This window comes from Ceratotherium simum, chromosome 1 (genome assembly GCF_057802395.1).
Source record: "Ceratotherium simum simum isolate JZ-2026a chromosome 1, ASM5780239v1, whole genome shotgun sequence".
In the NCBI taxonomy this organism is placed as follows: domain Eukaryota; kingdom Metazoa; phylum Chordata; class Mammalia; order Perissodactyla; family Rhinocerotidae; genus Ceratotherium; species Ceratotherium simum.
In genome coordinates this window covers 21,742,704-21,759,156 of record NC_141900.1, presented here as the reverse complement: position 1 = coordinate 21,759,156, position 16,453 = coordinate 21,742,704, and the positions used below count along the sequence as shown (strand labels likewise).

The window sequence follows — 16,453 nt, the reverse complement described above, 5'->3', positions numbered from 1 at the left end:
GGTAATGCATTGGGTTGGGTTACATTAAGATATTTTTTAGTATATTTCCTATTTCCTGTACATATTTATCATTACAGACAATAAACAGAAAAATTGAAAATTATTTCATATAAGACATATTCTAACTCTTTACAGGCACATTAATATATTCACAGACAATAGAATAAAATAATAGCATCCATAATGCTGCCTTTTCGTGGCTTCTTCCCACTGATATTGTTACCAGAAATATACATGGAAGCCATTGACAAAATTCTCTGTCTACCCAAACTTAACTCACTATAATTCATGTTTGAAAGTGGTGGTGGCAGACAACACCCTAATACAGTAACTGTACCGTGTCAGACTTTTATTCGATGCTGCTACTGTGCTTTAGGATATGTGACTCTGGCTAAAGCATATTCAGATCTTTCACTGATTTAAATTTTTGTTAGGGTTGCTTGAAAATGAGCAACATGAATAAAAGAGAGTTCTACTTTGAGGACAAATGTAGTGTCTTACTTATTTTAAAATACAAAGTTTGCTGGCTGCAGTCTAGTATGAAAATTGATTTTTCTTGGTTTGAAGGAAAATTTGAAAAGACATATGTATAAATTTCATATGAATGAAATTTGTAATACACATCAATTACCACTTTGAATACAGAAGTTTGCTCCTCTGTAAGCAGTTGCCTTAAAAACAGACAACCACTTGAACTGTGTATTCAAGTTTGGAGGAAATGTAAAAACTTATTTCACAGACCTTGCATCCTTACTGTACTCCAACATTACGGAATGAAGGTCACCACAAGAAGTGGCTTCACAACCCACCACAATCTAAAACAGACATAAACAATCAATATGTATCAGGCAAGATTAAATGATACCTATCATTAATGAGAAACCCCATCTCTCTTCATTATGACTCTGGTAAGCAATCAAGAAATATTTAGAGAAGCTTTTACAGAGCAGCCTGCCAGGGCACCAAGAACACATTCTTTTCAGTTCTGTTAAACACATGCAATTTTGCATGGAGATGATAATTAAGGTTTAAAAAAGTACTATTTCTATTTACTTAATTAGTATAACATAGTAACCATAAATCTGGGCAAGATAAATTGGCCAAAAGGAAAGTAACATTTGGAGAATAAAATATCACTGGGTGAAAACATTTTCATTGATATCCTAACTTCCTTGATGCTACTATTGATTTTTTATTTGTAATTAAAAATAGCAATTTTTAATTACTCAATATTCATTCTTAGGGCCTTTTCCTTTTCCATACGAATAAAAGCTTTCCATACTATATGCAATTAAATGTTTGACTCAATAATGCATAAATGCTATAAAAATTTGCTGAATCAAATTTAAGTCCCATTCATCTACTTAATCAACAAGTCCTATTTCAGTGCTGATACTAGGGAAGGTTAGTGCTAAAAATTTCAGGCCATACACTTATGAACAAAATAACCCTGGCTTCAGAGAGAGAATAAGAAGCATACTCCAATTATGGAAATGGAAATCAGAAAAGATACAAATAAAATGCTGTGGTGCTTCATAGGAAGGAGAGAATGTATTTGAGTAAGTTGATTAGAAAATAATTCATCAAGTCAGGTGCATGTGAGCCACCCCTGAAGAATGGGAAGAGTCTGAGAGGTCAAGATAGGAGAAAGACATTAAGGTAGAAGAAAGGGTGTAAGCACAGACACACAGGTGGGAAAGCACTCTGGCATGGCTACAGCACAGCACATGGTATGCTTTGGCCTGAGTATAGAGTATGTGGACTCCTGGGAGAGAAGGTTAGAAAGACTGGTTGAGGTTGGCAGACAGTGAGTCGTAGTCTAAGGTGTTTGACCTTAATTTGGTAGGCAATGGGGAATCATTAAAGGTTTATGAGCAGTGGAATGATGTGCTCAGAGCTGTGCTTTGTAAGGATCAATCTGACTGTGCTGTTGCAGACAGGTGGGAGGGGAGACAGATTAGAGGTGGAAAGACTAGTTAATGGACTACTGATTTAATTAGGGCCAGAAGGGAGGTGGTAATAGTGCAAACAGAGAAGATGGGATGGGTACCAGGAACATTGGGAATTAGAATTAAAAGAATGCAGTAATTGATTAGATGTGAAAAGCAAAAAGGGAAAAATCAAAGACTACCTTAAAATTTAAAGCTGATGAATAGGTGAAAGGTGGTGTCATCAGGAGAAATAGGGAAATCAGAGAGGAGTTGGAATGGGGAGGGAAGATATGAAGTTCGCTGTTAGACATGTTGAGTTGAGATGCTCATAAGACAAAGGTGTAGAAATGTACACAGGCTATTAAAAGTACTGAATTAATTGTTAGTGAGCCAGTCAAGGTTGGATATGCAAACTAAGGAGTTGCTCCTAAAGATATGATACTTGAAGCCAGGGGATAAATAAAATTCCCACTGGTAAGAATATCTATGCAGAGAGAAGAAAGCTGAGAAGTACTGAGAAATGCTGATACTTAAAGGTTGGAGGGAAGAAGAGGAGCCAAAAAGGAGATAAAAGGAGTTATCAAGGAAGTAAGAGGAGAACCAGCAGAGAACCTAGAAGCCAAGGGGAAAGAGAATTTCACGAGCTGGAGAGGACAAGGACAACAGTGTCAAATGGTACAGAGAGTGTCAAGTGACAAAACTAAAACAATTTAGTAGAGTTTGATGTCCTTTATTCAAGAGAGAACAATCCACAGACTGGGGGAGTACAGTCCCTCACAAGCAGTGGGGCACTCTTCCTGAGGGATTTTGGGCAAGAGCGAGTTCTATAGCATGTTAGAAGAGGCAACGTGGAAACAAGGCAGGATTGGCTAGGGTTGCATATCTGACCTTATTTAGAAAGATCAAAGAACAAGGAAATAAGTATAGAGCCCTGTGCTGGCTTGGTGTTTTGGGATTGGTGGACCAATATATTGCGATTCTGGTCCTGTGGAGGATTTACAGGAACATGAAAGTCTGGTTTGCTGACGAGGAATCCCGGGCAGGAGTGGCTCTGTCTTGTTCCTAGAAATGTATTTCAATAGTTCCCCCTTTTGATCATCCTTTTGACTACTCAAGAGGTTTGATGAAAAATATTGGCCTTAGCATGCCTCGCAGTTACCATTGCCTCTTCGGGTCTCAGTGTTTTATTCACAAGAGACAATGTCGGCCTCCTATTTGTGGAGCTGGTTACATTCCTCTGTTCTCTTTTGTGGTTCCAGTAGGAGAGAGATCAGCTATCGGCCGGTCTCTGATGGATGAGGAAAGATGAGGAATGGGTGAAAGCTGCTAGATGTAGTGTTCAGAGAGTCTATGGTGCCTTTCAAAAATGTTAGTTTAAGTGATATATTATTACATTTTTGGGGACAAACTTTTCTTTTTTTAAACAAACAGACTTAGAGAAGAAAATTTCAGTTTCTTCAGTTCTGGGCTGATAGAGGCAGCAAAAGAACCCCTAATCAACTCAATCAGATATGATGACTCGGATATGGGCCACAGTGTGGGCCGGATAGAGGGAAAACCTTCACTCTTAAAGGACTGGGCTTGGAATTAGGAGTGGTGTTAACACTGGATGTGACCTTGAACATCCTCCACGCCACGAAGTTAAAGACAGTCCTGAGGGACTGGGAGCATTTGGGGACCTTGCCTCACCTTCCAGTCTCTGAAGGAGAGTTTAACATAGAGCCGAGAAAAAGAGTGTATACCTTGCTTCTTCTGCAAGAGATCTTTTTCATCTCGCAAAACTGAAACTCTATACTGATTAAACAACTCCCATTTCCCTCTCCTACCAGCAGTAAATACATTCTTATTTCTGCTAATAAGGATTCTTACTATGAACCGTCATTGTAGCACATCTTAAACAAAAGCATTAGAACAATGATGTCTGTCTTTAAAATGATCTAGTAATAAAGTGCATTTCTGTAATGCCCCTTTTTAATGTGTTTTGCAATGAGAAAGACATCAATTGATATGCTTTATCTTTCTCTCTGATTGACTATTAACTACTCCTATGCCTTCCCTTCCATCCTTCTATATGAATAAAACATGCATTTAAAAGATTGGAGAGTCCTTTTTAAATGTTCAGGGATTTGGAAAGTTCCAACAGGGCTAATGTACAGGTTTGTGTTTGGAAGTCAGACACAAAAGGAAGATGGAAAGACAAAATGAAAAAGGCTAGATTAAGAAGCAAAGTGGCTTGATGCGTGAAATAGGCAGAGAGTAAGAGAAAGAGGTGGAGGAATGCGAGGGGAGAGAGAGAGAGAGAAAAAGAATAGGCAGAGGTACCTATTTGAGCTTTTTATTTTCAAAGTTTGGGAAGGTGAACACAAGGTTACATGTATGAGATATAATACAGTTACACCTCTTGCTATGTCCCAACATACTTATAGATTTTATCTAAGCTCAAATAATCCTACCTAGGTGATACAGGCGTTTGTGAAAGATTACTTCTTTTACTCATAAGATAAAGTCTCTTTTCATGAATGAAATCAATCCTGTCCTTATAGTTGTCCGAATAAGCATTCTCCCCGCACCTCCGCCCCCCAAATGTAATGCCACACTGTTTGGAAGGCCCTCTCCCTTACTTTAAACTGCATCATATAGCCTGGCTGTATAATGAGTTCTCTGGAGGAGAGAGCGTTGTCAGTCTTGTCCTTCTTTTTATTTGGCCAGTAGAGGTGGAAGGATGGATTGCCACAGAATCCTGCTGTCCTTACTGCGTTAGGGTAAAAACTCCAGTTTTCTTCATGGGAAGTGCCTTCTGTTAAGGTAAATTGGAAGCAATATGGCATGTTATTCTCTTGAACTGGTCGGTTTATTGTTGAATTACTTAAATGTCTATGCTCTAGCTTTTTGCTTTAAGATTGATTTCTGTTATATTTAATTGGTCTAATACATAAATCCAAGATGAGAAATCAAAAGTAGAAAAGATTATTAAATGCTAGTATAATGATTACCCAACTTTTAAAATGTAATTGCTAGTCTGGGTAACTTTCACCATGGCAAAATTCTTCTTGGTACACTTTTAAACCAATACAATGTGTATTTCTGCGGTATAGAAATTCCCAAAGAAACCAAATATTTGGGGGTATTGAAATTTCAAGTTATTTTTAGAGCTAGACATTTTGTCTTTAACAGGACTTATTAAATTTTCAGTTGACATTTCAACAAGCAGCCAACCTTGAAGATTTACAAACCACTGGGGAAAATAACAGCTAACATCTGTTGAGCAGTGAATATGTGCTAGGTACTCTTCTAAATGCTTTTCATGTAGTAACTCATCTGAAGGCATAAGCAGACAGAAGGCTCACAGGAAAGATTGTTCAATGTCTCGTTTCTTACCATCATCAAAGGTGTCGACCAGTTGACTGGGATTGATTTCTGCGCCACCAATCAAAATGTTGTCTAGTGCCCACTGAGCACGCTCCACCCCAGAGACCACAAGTCCATTGCTGATCACAAAAGGCTGCCACCAGCGAAGTCGAGTTGTATTGGTGAGGGCATCCTCGGGAAGAAGTATGTAGTCGTGTCTAACAGAAATGTATTTCTGATAATCCATCTCATGGAGCAAAGTCCAAGTAATTCCTATAATAATAAATATACCCACATAGTAACATATCTGGAAAAAACCCACAAACCACCAGCATACTGCAGCTACTGTAACTTTCCCAAAGAAATCTTCAACCAGGTAATGAGAATTGATTTCACTGACTATAATGTAAGTGTTCAATAAATATTGTTTCAAAGTGAGGCTGATGATATGAGGGGGAGGTATTTAGAAATAATTGACCAAAAATAAAAACATTGAAGTAAAAATTATATATTTTATGCTTTTAAAATTTTGTTCTAGATTCCTGTATGCATTATTTCTCATAAATAATGAGATACACCCATGTTTTGCACGTTTCTATATAAGAACTCTTAGTATTTTAAAATACAGCTATGCAATTCGCAATTTGTTGGACTTATACAAAGTTTCTCTCTTATCAACTGATAAGACTGTAGGTGGGATGTTTAAATTATTTAAGAACACCTTTCAAATACCCTAAAATACTTTAGGGCCATCTATTTATCTGCTAGTTAAGCATGATATCTATCTGCTAAAACTGATTTTCTAGAGATTACTGGTCTGGTTTCAGCTGCTTAAAAATAAAACAGAATTTTATTAAAATAGTCTATGACAGACACAAATTCAGACTATCTTCTTTCACAATTAATAAAGTTTTCTTATAGATTCTCTACAGCATTTATTACTTGCTTGTTCTCACAAAACCCTTTTAAAATGCTTTAAAAATGTTTTTTAAATTATCTTTTACTTGGAAAATCATACAAAATTTATTTCTTAACTGTATCATTTATAATCAAATTTCAGTTAAGCACAGAGATTTTCCTTTATTCAAAAAGTTTGGAGGCTTATTTTTTAATGTTTTCTCTCTTGTCCCTTTTTTGGTAGATTTTGCATAACACAGAAGTCACATGTATGGAACGTGTAATGCAACTAAGATCTATAGCTTTCTCTTTGTGACTTTCACTATCTGCATTGCGAAGTCAGCAAAGTTTTGGAGAGACTTTTCTGAGGAGCATTGGATGGAATTTGGGAATCTGCTCCAAGGCGTGGCTTTCACCCCTGAAACGTGCCTCCATCAGTAGAGTAGTCCAACAGCACGCCTTCCTTCCGGCAGATGGGCCGATGGCAGGAGGTCATGTTGTTCTCACTACCGATGCGCCCCCAGTACTGCAGGAATCTGAATGCAAGCACATATTATCCATCAGAATAGTTAATTAGAACAGTCTACCCAAATCTTGGATAACAACTTCTTCCACACACGTGTTCCTTGCTTTGGGGCCAATTTGCTACGTTGCAATAAAAATAACAAAAAATTGACTTACTTTGCCCCTCTGAGATCCAAATCTTGAGTAATAGCTTGTCTCACAGTGGATCCCCCAAAATAGAGTGCAGTGTCCTCGGCAAGAATCCCACACTCAGTACAAGTGCTTCCACCTTCTAAGGACATCCATAAATCAGGCTTGATTTCTTCACTGTCAAAGCGTTCCTTCAGGAAAGTCTGGGAAAAAGTAGGAGGCATGTGGTTACAAATAATTTCAGACACTAACTACGGAATAGTTAAGACAATACAGAGTTACATCTTAGACTTTAAAAAATTAAACCTGATTACAAATGCGTTTACAAAGATATTAAAAAACAACAACAGGATATCTCCACAATGTTCTTTTCCATCATACATTGAAGGTCATTTAAACTGCTTAAATAATGTTTACTAATAGGAATTTAAAGTCTAGAGACTTTACAAAACAACTGTAAAGTTGAGCACAGTAATACACCTCTTTGTAAAAAGTTACTTAAGCATATACTCCCAAAATATGTGTATTTATTTACATAGTATATAATTTATTCGGATATTATGACAGATGCACAAAAATTGAAAAGTTTAAGAAATAAGCTAAACAAAACAGATGTCCTAGCATTCTTCCGCTACCATTCCCCAATGGATTGCCTGTTCCCCCTGGAGCGCGTGCCCCCACGCTGGAGACTGCTTTAGGCAACAGGGCTCTTCAGCTGCTGACACTGAGGGAACTTAGGACGCCTACACGGTCAGGCAGCAACATTTGAAACCGAAGCTTTCAGTGCGAGGTCAAAAGAAAAGCAACCTTGGAAGGCAACCTGAAAGACTTTTCCCACGTTTATCAAGGCCAAGCAGCAGGATGATGGGGAGCAGTACTCAAAATCTAGAAAAAATATTTTCCCTGGGTCTCCAGTTTATCCTTTTAACTAAGAATGACCAACAATCAGGAATAGTCTATTTTCCAAAGAGAGTAGATAAGTAAAATACTAGGGTTCACTATGGCTATATTTTATGTCAAATTATTTCATCCAGTCACATCATAGACAAGATCTTGATTTTCTACTTATTTTGTCCATAGCACATTCATTTTGTCCATAATACAGTTTCGCATTGGGTTGAGGCACAATTCTTTTGCTTTTTGTTTTTTAAGTGATAGAAATTTACCATGAAAACAATTTGTTATAGTTGTAATTGCAGTAACAGTATACAGAAAAACTGTATACTTTTTCGCTTCTTTAGGAGAGTTATCTAGTTGCTATCTTATTGTGTAGTTAAAATGATTTAAATATACCCCCTTTTTCTCAAACTTAGAACATAATCACCTCTATAGTTATAGACATGTAGTCACGTGGTCAGTCATACCTCACCTCTCTGCTGGTAGCAAATAAACACAATTTTATCAATGGAGGTTTACACGTAAGAATAGAGCCAGAAGGTGTGCATTGTTAACCTTGTGAATTCTCATTAGGAAGGTTTGAATCAGAGTTCATGATACAGATTTGTACAATTTCTTATCCAACTGAAGAATGCTAATGAAATTTGAATGCTCACGAAAGAAACTAGGTTTTTTAAGTTTATTCATTATCTGTGGCTATGTTTCTCATGTTATAATCTCATTTGATGATGTTATCTCATTTGAACAAACACACTAACATCTTCAGACACAAGTGGGCATTGCTCCAATTTTTTCCTTAATTCATCAATTCCAAAGCTGTTGGAATATATTACAAGAAGTATTGTAGAAAAAAGAAAAGATAGAACAGGTTTTGTTTACATTGTTTGCTACTTAATATGCTCGATTTCGATCACTTGTGCTTTTTTTAGCTTAATCATTTTTCTGTTATTGAAATGATGAATGCATAACATTTATTCACAGAAATGGAATGCATATATGGCAACTGTGTTGGACAGTTGTATTTGCTTTGCATATTAAATAATGATGCAACGGCTAAAGCTTCCAAGAATGACCTCTCTTTTCTTAACACACAACCACATTTCAGCAGTCAGCAAATCAGAACACTGAATTTTCTGAACAATAATTCAGGTGCTGTTTAGGCCTTTCTGAAATTTTTTGTGTGTGTGTGATAATATATCTATGTTATTTGTTTTATTTCATAACAACAATAACAGTATCTTCCTTCCAACAGCACATCTACTGAAAAAATGAAGAAGGCTTAATATTGACTTTGAGTGTGCTTTAAAAAAAAAGCAGAGTATTTATGATCTTTAATCCATAAAATCTGGTTTATTTTATAAATTAGGTAAATTGTACTAGAACTTGATCCTAATATTCTTGTATCTAAGAAACCCAAGACATATTTTTTTTAGTTTCCATCCAAAGGATTTATTTCCTGGGGGCTCCAAAGAATGTTGTTATAAATTATTAGTCTCACACTTAAGTCGGTTCATAAGGCGTGGCCTGCAATGTGAGTAAATGCTTCCTTTGGGGGCTTTAACATTACCTTCAGAGTGTGAGTCAGGTAGCAGTTGGGCCCAAAGAATCCCGGATCACAGATGCACTGCTCCTTCAAGCAGTCTCCATGGCCTCTGCAGTTGTCCAAGCATCCGGGGCCCAGGTAGAAATTATCGATGGCCCACTGCATATCTGAGTACTTCTGATAGAACCTAAACCTGACTGGACTATTGGCAACACAAAAGCAAAAGAGCGAAAAACAAAAGTTAACTTTATTCAAGTCTACTTTCATGTGTATGTACTCAGTGCTCAAGAGAAAAAACATTTAAGCCACCGTGCCAGGACGAATTGGGTTAATAAAAAATGTTTTCTGACTACCATTATCTTTCTATTTCTAGTAATGGAAGTTTAAAGCCAGTTTCATTTAAATTTTATAATATGTGAGCAAACTTGTAAAAGAAAATGAAAATACAGCGGAATCTCTATTTCAAGGAATAGGAACATTTTAAAATGCAAATCTGTAACCATCATAAATCAGGTTGCTTATGAACTGGAGTCCAGTGGTTAAAACGCAATTTAGGTTCATTAACTGCATTTCTAAAACTGACAGAAAGTGAGTGAATCCTTGTCAGCATACACACAGCCTTCAGGCAACTAGGAAACTGCAACTTCTGAATTCCCCAAAGATAATGAATATTATCAGAGTAACTATGCTAATTAGAAAACAATTTTGAAGGGGTTATATTAAAGGACAATTTCCCTGAGATTTTAATTTCATCATTGTTCTTCTCTGTCTTCTGGGGAAAATACAAGCCTCGTAATTAACCTTATATTAAAATACGCCACACTACTTTGGTGTCGAGTACAAAGTGCACCAGGGAACTTTCTGGGGTGATGTAAATGTTCTGTATCTTGTTCTATGTGGTGGTTACACGGGTTACATAATGGCAAGAACTCATTTCGCTGAACAATTAAGATGTGTGCATTTTACTGAACGTAAATTACACCTCATTATTAAAAACAGGAGCGAACGGGAGGGGGAAGATGAGGTGATGACGTTGTGGTGGCTCCCCAGCATCTATTTCACCCCAGATGAGTTATATGAGATAATCCTCATAATATAACTCCCCTAACTATTGACTGGGTCAGGAATAGGGCTTCTTGAACTAATTTGTAGCGATGGAATGCAGGGAGGTGCCTGCCGCAGCTCTGTTTGAAAGAAAAGTAACTCTTTCTCTCCCATTGGACACAAGTAAGGACGCATTCCGCTCCAGTTTTCTGGAAGCCATCTATGTTCATGAGGCGAACCCGCTTGAAGGCTGAGTACGACACCAATGTGTGGACAGTGGAGCAAAGAGTAAGAGTAAGAGAGTAAGAAATAACAATGTCCTTGAAGACATTGTTGACCTTGTGAACATACCAATCCTACAGGAGTTCACTTATCTTTGGATTTTTTCATTACAGATATAATACATTTCATTTTTAATTGAGCCAGTTTGAATTGGTTTGCATTACTTGCAGCCGAAAGTGTCCTGATTTAGTTTCCTAGTGTATTAATTGACTAAGGTCTTTAGATTTGTTCTTGAAAACTGTGAGTGGTCAAGTAGTAAATGATATCTTTGGTTCACTGGAAAAGCCATGTGTAAGCACCTTATTCAGAGGCTCTATATGTTGTGGTCATATATCTTAATTCTCTTTCACAAGAAGGTTCTTCATTTAGCCAGACTCTATAATTGATATGGTAGAGTTACACCTGTCATTTTCTTTAGCCTATCTTTTTTCCTGATTTTTCATTTGAAGGGAAATGTTTTGGAATTGCCTTAAATTAACTTACAGACTTTTCAGAGACGAGTTTAATTATCTCGGTTCACTACTGCTTCAGGCTAATTACTTTTCACTACAGGTACAGAACACATGCTTTGATAAGAGAAAAAGGAAACCTACAAACCACACATGTACAATTAGCATGAAGAGTTAGGATTTGTGCAAACATCATGATGAGTTAGGATTTGCTCTTGGCTCCATTTTTAATGGATTGACAAAGCAGTAACATGGAAAGTGTATCATGCATGGTGGACCACGGTCTAACATCCACAAGGCAGCAAACACCTTTTCATCTGGCTCCAAGGCCTTCACTATTGCTCTGTTTCCATTTGCAGACACTGAGGTGTGGAAAATGGAAGGGCCCGCCAAGGCCCATCTTGATAAGTCTGAGGATTACAACTTGAGGTCTCCCTCAAGTTAGCTCACCATGGAGGTCACCAATTAGAGAACCTTTGGAGTTAGGGAGGAAGGGAGCATTTTACCCACAATTACGCATAATTTCAGGCTTGACAACAGTGTCCCTAATGTACTTCTGGATGCTTGGAACCAGGCTTTATTTTAATTTTCTACTTACTTTCCCACTAAGCTTTCAGGAAGTGGGTAGGTGATCCGTTTCCACCCTTTAGTTGGAAAGAATACAGATGGCTGAGAAACACTTCCAGAGCATTTTGGGTCTGCAGGTAAGCACTGGGGGACCAGATAATTCCAGCTCACACCGAAGTCAGTAGAATATTGCACATGAATTTGATTCTGGGCAACTTTTTCAGATACTTTACATCCAACAGAGATCTAATAAACAGAAAAGCAAGATTGTTAAGGTATTGAAACCATATTACATGTTTCAGCTCTAAGGACTTGGCAGCAAGAAAGCTGCTGATCACTTGATAGATAGTGCACCACATCCATCCTGTATTTTCAGGCTCATGATTTGTTCTGCTGATGGACGGGGAAGTCGACATGGTTGCCCAAAGTGACAAATTATAGAAAGTGCCAAATATACTGCACAGGGAACTTGCAGAAAAGCTGAAACCTGGGCTTCTGCCATGGCTGGCTGGTTGCCTTGGAAGGCCTGGTCCCACTCTTACAAATTGTTGTTTGTTGTGCTAATGGTCTGGCACTTCTATTTGGCAGACTGCTTGACCAAGAAGGATTGCTAACAGCTTTACCAAGTTTACTATTTTGTCATACAATTTATGACTCTCAATAAATCACTTTCAGCTACAAGTAAGATGCAATGAAGTGATAACAGAAGGTCCTTTTAATAAGGCACAGAACTCTATCTGATGGAGATAGCAAGAATGCAACATTTATTGCTAATACAGGGTGATTGAGGTAGAAAGAATAAATTGGTTGACAAAAAATCTTCAAAATTGATGTTGACATTAATGCTAATCATGTCTTTGTTTTCTATAATTTTCTTTCTCCAGAAACATCAAAATGCTCTTGTAAAAAAAAGCAGATATAACCATAATAGCTTTAACCTTTTCTTAGAGGAAAAAGTTGCCTAAGTCATATAATCATTTAAACAATCATATAATGATTGAAATCAGTATCCTACATTTTTATTATCAATTTTTTTTTTTTTTTGGTGAGGAAGATTGGCCCTGAGCTAACATCTGTTGCTAATCTTCCTCTTTTTGCTTGAGGAAGATTTGCCCTGAGCTAACATCTGTGCCAATCTTCCTCTATTTTGTATGTGGGTTGCCGCCACAGCATGGCTGCCAACGAGTTGTGTAGGTCCGCACCCGGGAACCAAACCCAGGCTGCCAAAGCGGGGTGTGCCAAACTTAACCACTAGGCCATGGGGCTGGCCCCTTATCAATATTTTGCTCTAGCAGTATTTAATCCTGAGCAGAGCCATATTTACTCTTATGAAAGTTTCAACTTGAAATAGTTCCAAAATAAAATACTTTTAATAATTAAGTTATAGATAGTTGTGATGTATATTACCTGAATATTAAATTTTATTTTTCAAAGCATATATTAAGTGAATGAAATATTATATGGTGTTTATAATTTTTTTTCATTTTTATATTGCTAGTGTATGGTTATTTATGTAATTGAGACCAGAACACTTTCACCTTGAATTGCATGATCCAGCCTTCAGTGGGAGTAAGGTCGTGGGTCACTGCATACACTTCTCTTCCGTCATGACTGCCACAAATCATGACACCATCAGGGGAGTCACAGAATCTTTCTACTGTACAATCATCATGGAATAGCCAATGCTCATTTACTTAAAAAAGAAAAACAAAAATTTTATGACAAATTTATGACCAAAATACTCGAAGCAAATTTTCACTTTAAGCAACATCTAGAATTATTTTAAGCAGAAATCTTTCTTATAATATGCTATATACAATCCACAGACAAAACACTAATGTAAACATATCATTTTAGGAACATGGATACTGGGAGGTTGATATATATTTACTATCTGATATTAGTAAGTCTACATTTGGGAAACAAGTGTATTATATATAATGTGTTATAAATGAAAAACAAAGGGAAATGTATATCTGTTTTTTCCTGACAGACATTTAACTTTTTAGGCAGATCTAAGAAGGACAAAGAATTTTTAGTGACATGATAGGGAAGTGAGTTAGCTACTTCTACTCAAATTCTGGTAGTATCACCTGGGTAATGAAAAAAATTGTAATAGTTAAACTCATAGAACCAGAGGGTAGAACAGCGGTTACTAAAGACTGAGGGGAGGGAGAAATGGGGAAGTGTCAGTCAAAGGGTACAAAGTTTCAGTAATGCAAGTTGAATAAGTTCTGGAGATCTACTGTACAACATAGGGCCTATAGTTAACAATACTGTATTGTATACATAAAATTTGCTAAGATGGTAAATCTTATGTTTCATGCTCTTACCTTAATAAAAAAACCAATATTAAACGGGGGAGGTATGGGAGGAAACTTTTGGAGGTGATTGATAAATTTATGGCCTTGATTGTGGTAAAGGTTTCAGGGGTGTATACTTACCTCCAAACTCATCAAGTTACATACATCAAATATCTACAGCTTTTTGTATGTCAATTATACCTCAATAAAGTGATTAGGAAAAAGCTTCTAAGAGTCTAAGGAAAGTTTAAGCAGCAAGATTATGACTTGATTAGTGCAGAGAACACCCTGTTGTCTCTCTCAAACACACACACACGCGCGCACACACACATCCACGTCCCCCACAATTCCCTTTCTTTTCTGGTAGAGGTGTTGTTAACATCATGATTTTATCCCATAAAGGTTAGAAATTAAACATATCTACAAATTGCTTCTAATTCACGATATGCTTTGATTTTATAGGTCCAAGTTTTCTCTGACAGTTTCCTGGTTAGCTCCAGCATTTACAGTGGAGATGAACGGGTGCAACTAGAGGCTTGAGGCCACAGTGCAAGGCACAGAGTTGTCAGAGGAGTCAGAGAAGAGATCAAACCATTTAATTGGAATTCAGCCTTCACCTGTGTTGTGTCCTTTTGATTTTGTCTGAGCATAACATATGCCTGTAAACAAGCAGTTTATCTCTGGGATTCAAATGTCTACCACAATGCTATTATCTGTGAGTTTTCATTCCATGGGATTTGGAGCTACATTTAACCCTGCATCCCAGAGATAGGACTCCAGAGTCAAAGTGCAGAGAAATTTGAATTCCAATAAGAATACCCTGAGCCAGATGATTCTGGGGTACATATTTTATTTTATGCAACAACTCTGCAATCCCGATGAAAGAGGGCTTACATTAATCAACTACTCATCAATCTCTTCTGCAATATCAGAAACTACTCCTGTAAGTAGATACTACAGTTTCTAGGAACACCATTTTTGCACAACAGCAGGAGCCAGAAAATTTGTTCCTTCAATTGACATCACCAATTAAGCCTAAAGTAAAAATCAGTATTTGAGGTACTTGAAAAACAATCTGTATTTGCTATTATTCATACAGAAGCAGTGCTCACGTTATTCTCTGATCACAGACTCACTTATGTAAACCATTACTCAGGGAAAAATAAATGAGTAATTTAGCAAAGTTCTGAACCAGATCTATGTAAGTAAATCTTCTCAACTTTCTTAAGAGAATAAGACTACTTGGTAGTGGTGAAGAACATTTTAAACTTTTTCTATTTAAAAGGCTTATTTTTATTAAATATTTGCAATTATACCACTGTGCCATGTGATATACTAATAAATGAATTAATGAGAATAATTAATCTAAATATTCAACAATGTCAAAACAATTAAAAAAATTATGATGGAGTATTATACAGCTATTAAAACTACATTTTCAAAGATACTTAAGGACATGGGGAAATGATCAAGATTTAATTCTAGGGCTGGCCCCGTGGCTTAGTGGTTAAGTGCGTGCGCTCCACTACTGGCGGCCCGGGTTCGGATCCCGGGCACGGACCGATGCACTATCTACCGGGGCTTTGGGGAAAAAAAAAAGGAGGAGGATTGGCAATAGATGTTAGCTCAGGGCCGGTCTTCCTCAGCAAAAAGAGGAGGATTAGCACGGATGTTAGCTCAGGGCTGATCTTCCTCACAAAAATAAATAAATAAATAAATAAATAAAGATTTAATTCTAAATGAAAAAAAGCCAGCTACAATATATGTATAATTTAAGACTGTAATTTTGTTAAAAATATGTTTATATACAGGCATAGAAAAAAAGACTCTAAGCAAACACCAAAATATTGATGATGGTTATCCTCTGGGTGTTTTATTTTTATCCTCATGATTTTCTGTATTTTCTCAATTTCACACTTTGAACACATATTACTTTTATAATAGAACATTAATAATTAAGTATTTTAAATTATTAAAATTCCTTAAATTTCAAATTTTTTCAGCATAGGTTTCATTCCTCTGGAAGGTTCTTACCAGTCCTATTATTGTAAAATACATCCAGACTGTCTTTTCTATGCAAGGTTCTAGCATGAAATTGGTATGACACAGTCCCACTGACTGATGAATCCATAGTGGTGTATTCTATATTCATATCTATTTTCACTGTTCAGACAGCACTTGCAGTGTTGGTATGACACATATAATTAAACAACACTACTTTACCTGAAGATACCATGTTTTATGTAGTATAGCCAAGGATGGGGCATGACAAAGCCACATACTTAAAATGAAACCACTTTTTTTTTTCTATTTTTCAGTTTACTTTGTAATTATTTATTTATCTATTTATTTTTGGTGAGGAATATTAGCCCTGAGCTAACATCTTGCCAATCTTCCTATATTTTGTATGTGGGATACTGCCACAGCATCACCTAACGAGCCATGTGCAGGTCTGCGCCTGGCATCTGAACCTGCAAATCCTGGGCTGCTGAAGCATAGCACAAGAACTTAACCACTACGCCACTGGGCTAGCCCCTA

The 16,453-nt window shown here is 36.9% G+C and overlaps 1 protein-coding gene across 3 annotated transcripts in view; it reads right to left on the bottom strand.

The window, feature by feature from the left end:
• Positions 1-16,453, bottom strand: part of RELN (reelin) — a 490,103-nt gene that overhangs the window by 17,878 nt on the left and 455,772 nt on the right. For all 3 annotated transcript variants that reach the window (XM_087441541.1, XM_004439311.3, XM_087441605.1), the window contains exons 51-58: positions 13,151-13,305; positions 11,644-11,858; positions 9,295-9,472; positions 6,858-7,033; positions 6,606-6,712; positions 5,310-5,552; positions 4,553-4,728; positions 742-815 (exon numbers count right to left, since the gene is read on the bottom strand). In XM_087441541.1, the coding sequence (XP_087297667.1) occupies positions 742-815; positions 4,553-4,728; positions 5,310-5,552; positions 6,606-6,712; positions 6,858-7,033; positions 9,295-9,472; positions 11,644-11,858; positions 13,151-13,305 (1,324 nt within the window). The remainder of the gene's footprint in view (positions 1-741; positions 816-4,552; positions 4,729-5,309; positions 5,553-6,605; positions 6,713-6,857; positions 7,034-9,294; positions 9,473-11,643; positions 11,859-13,150; positions 13,306-16,453) is intronic.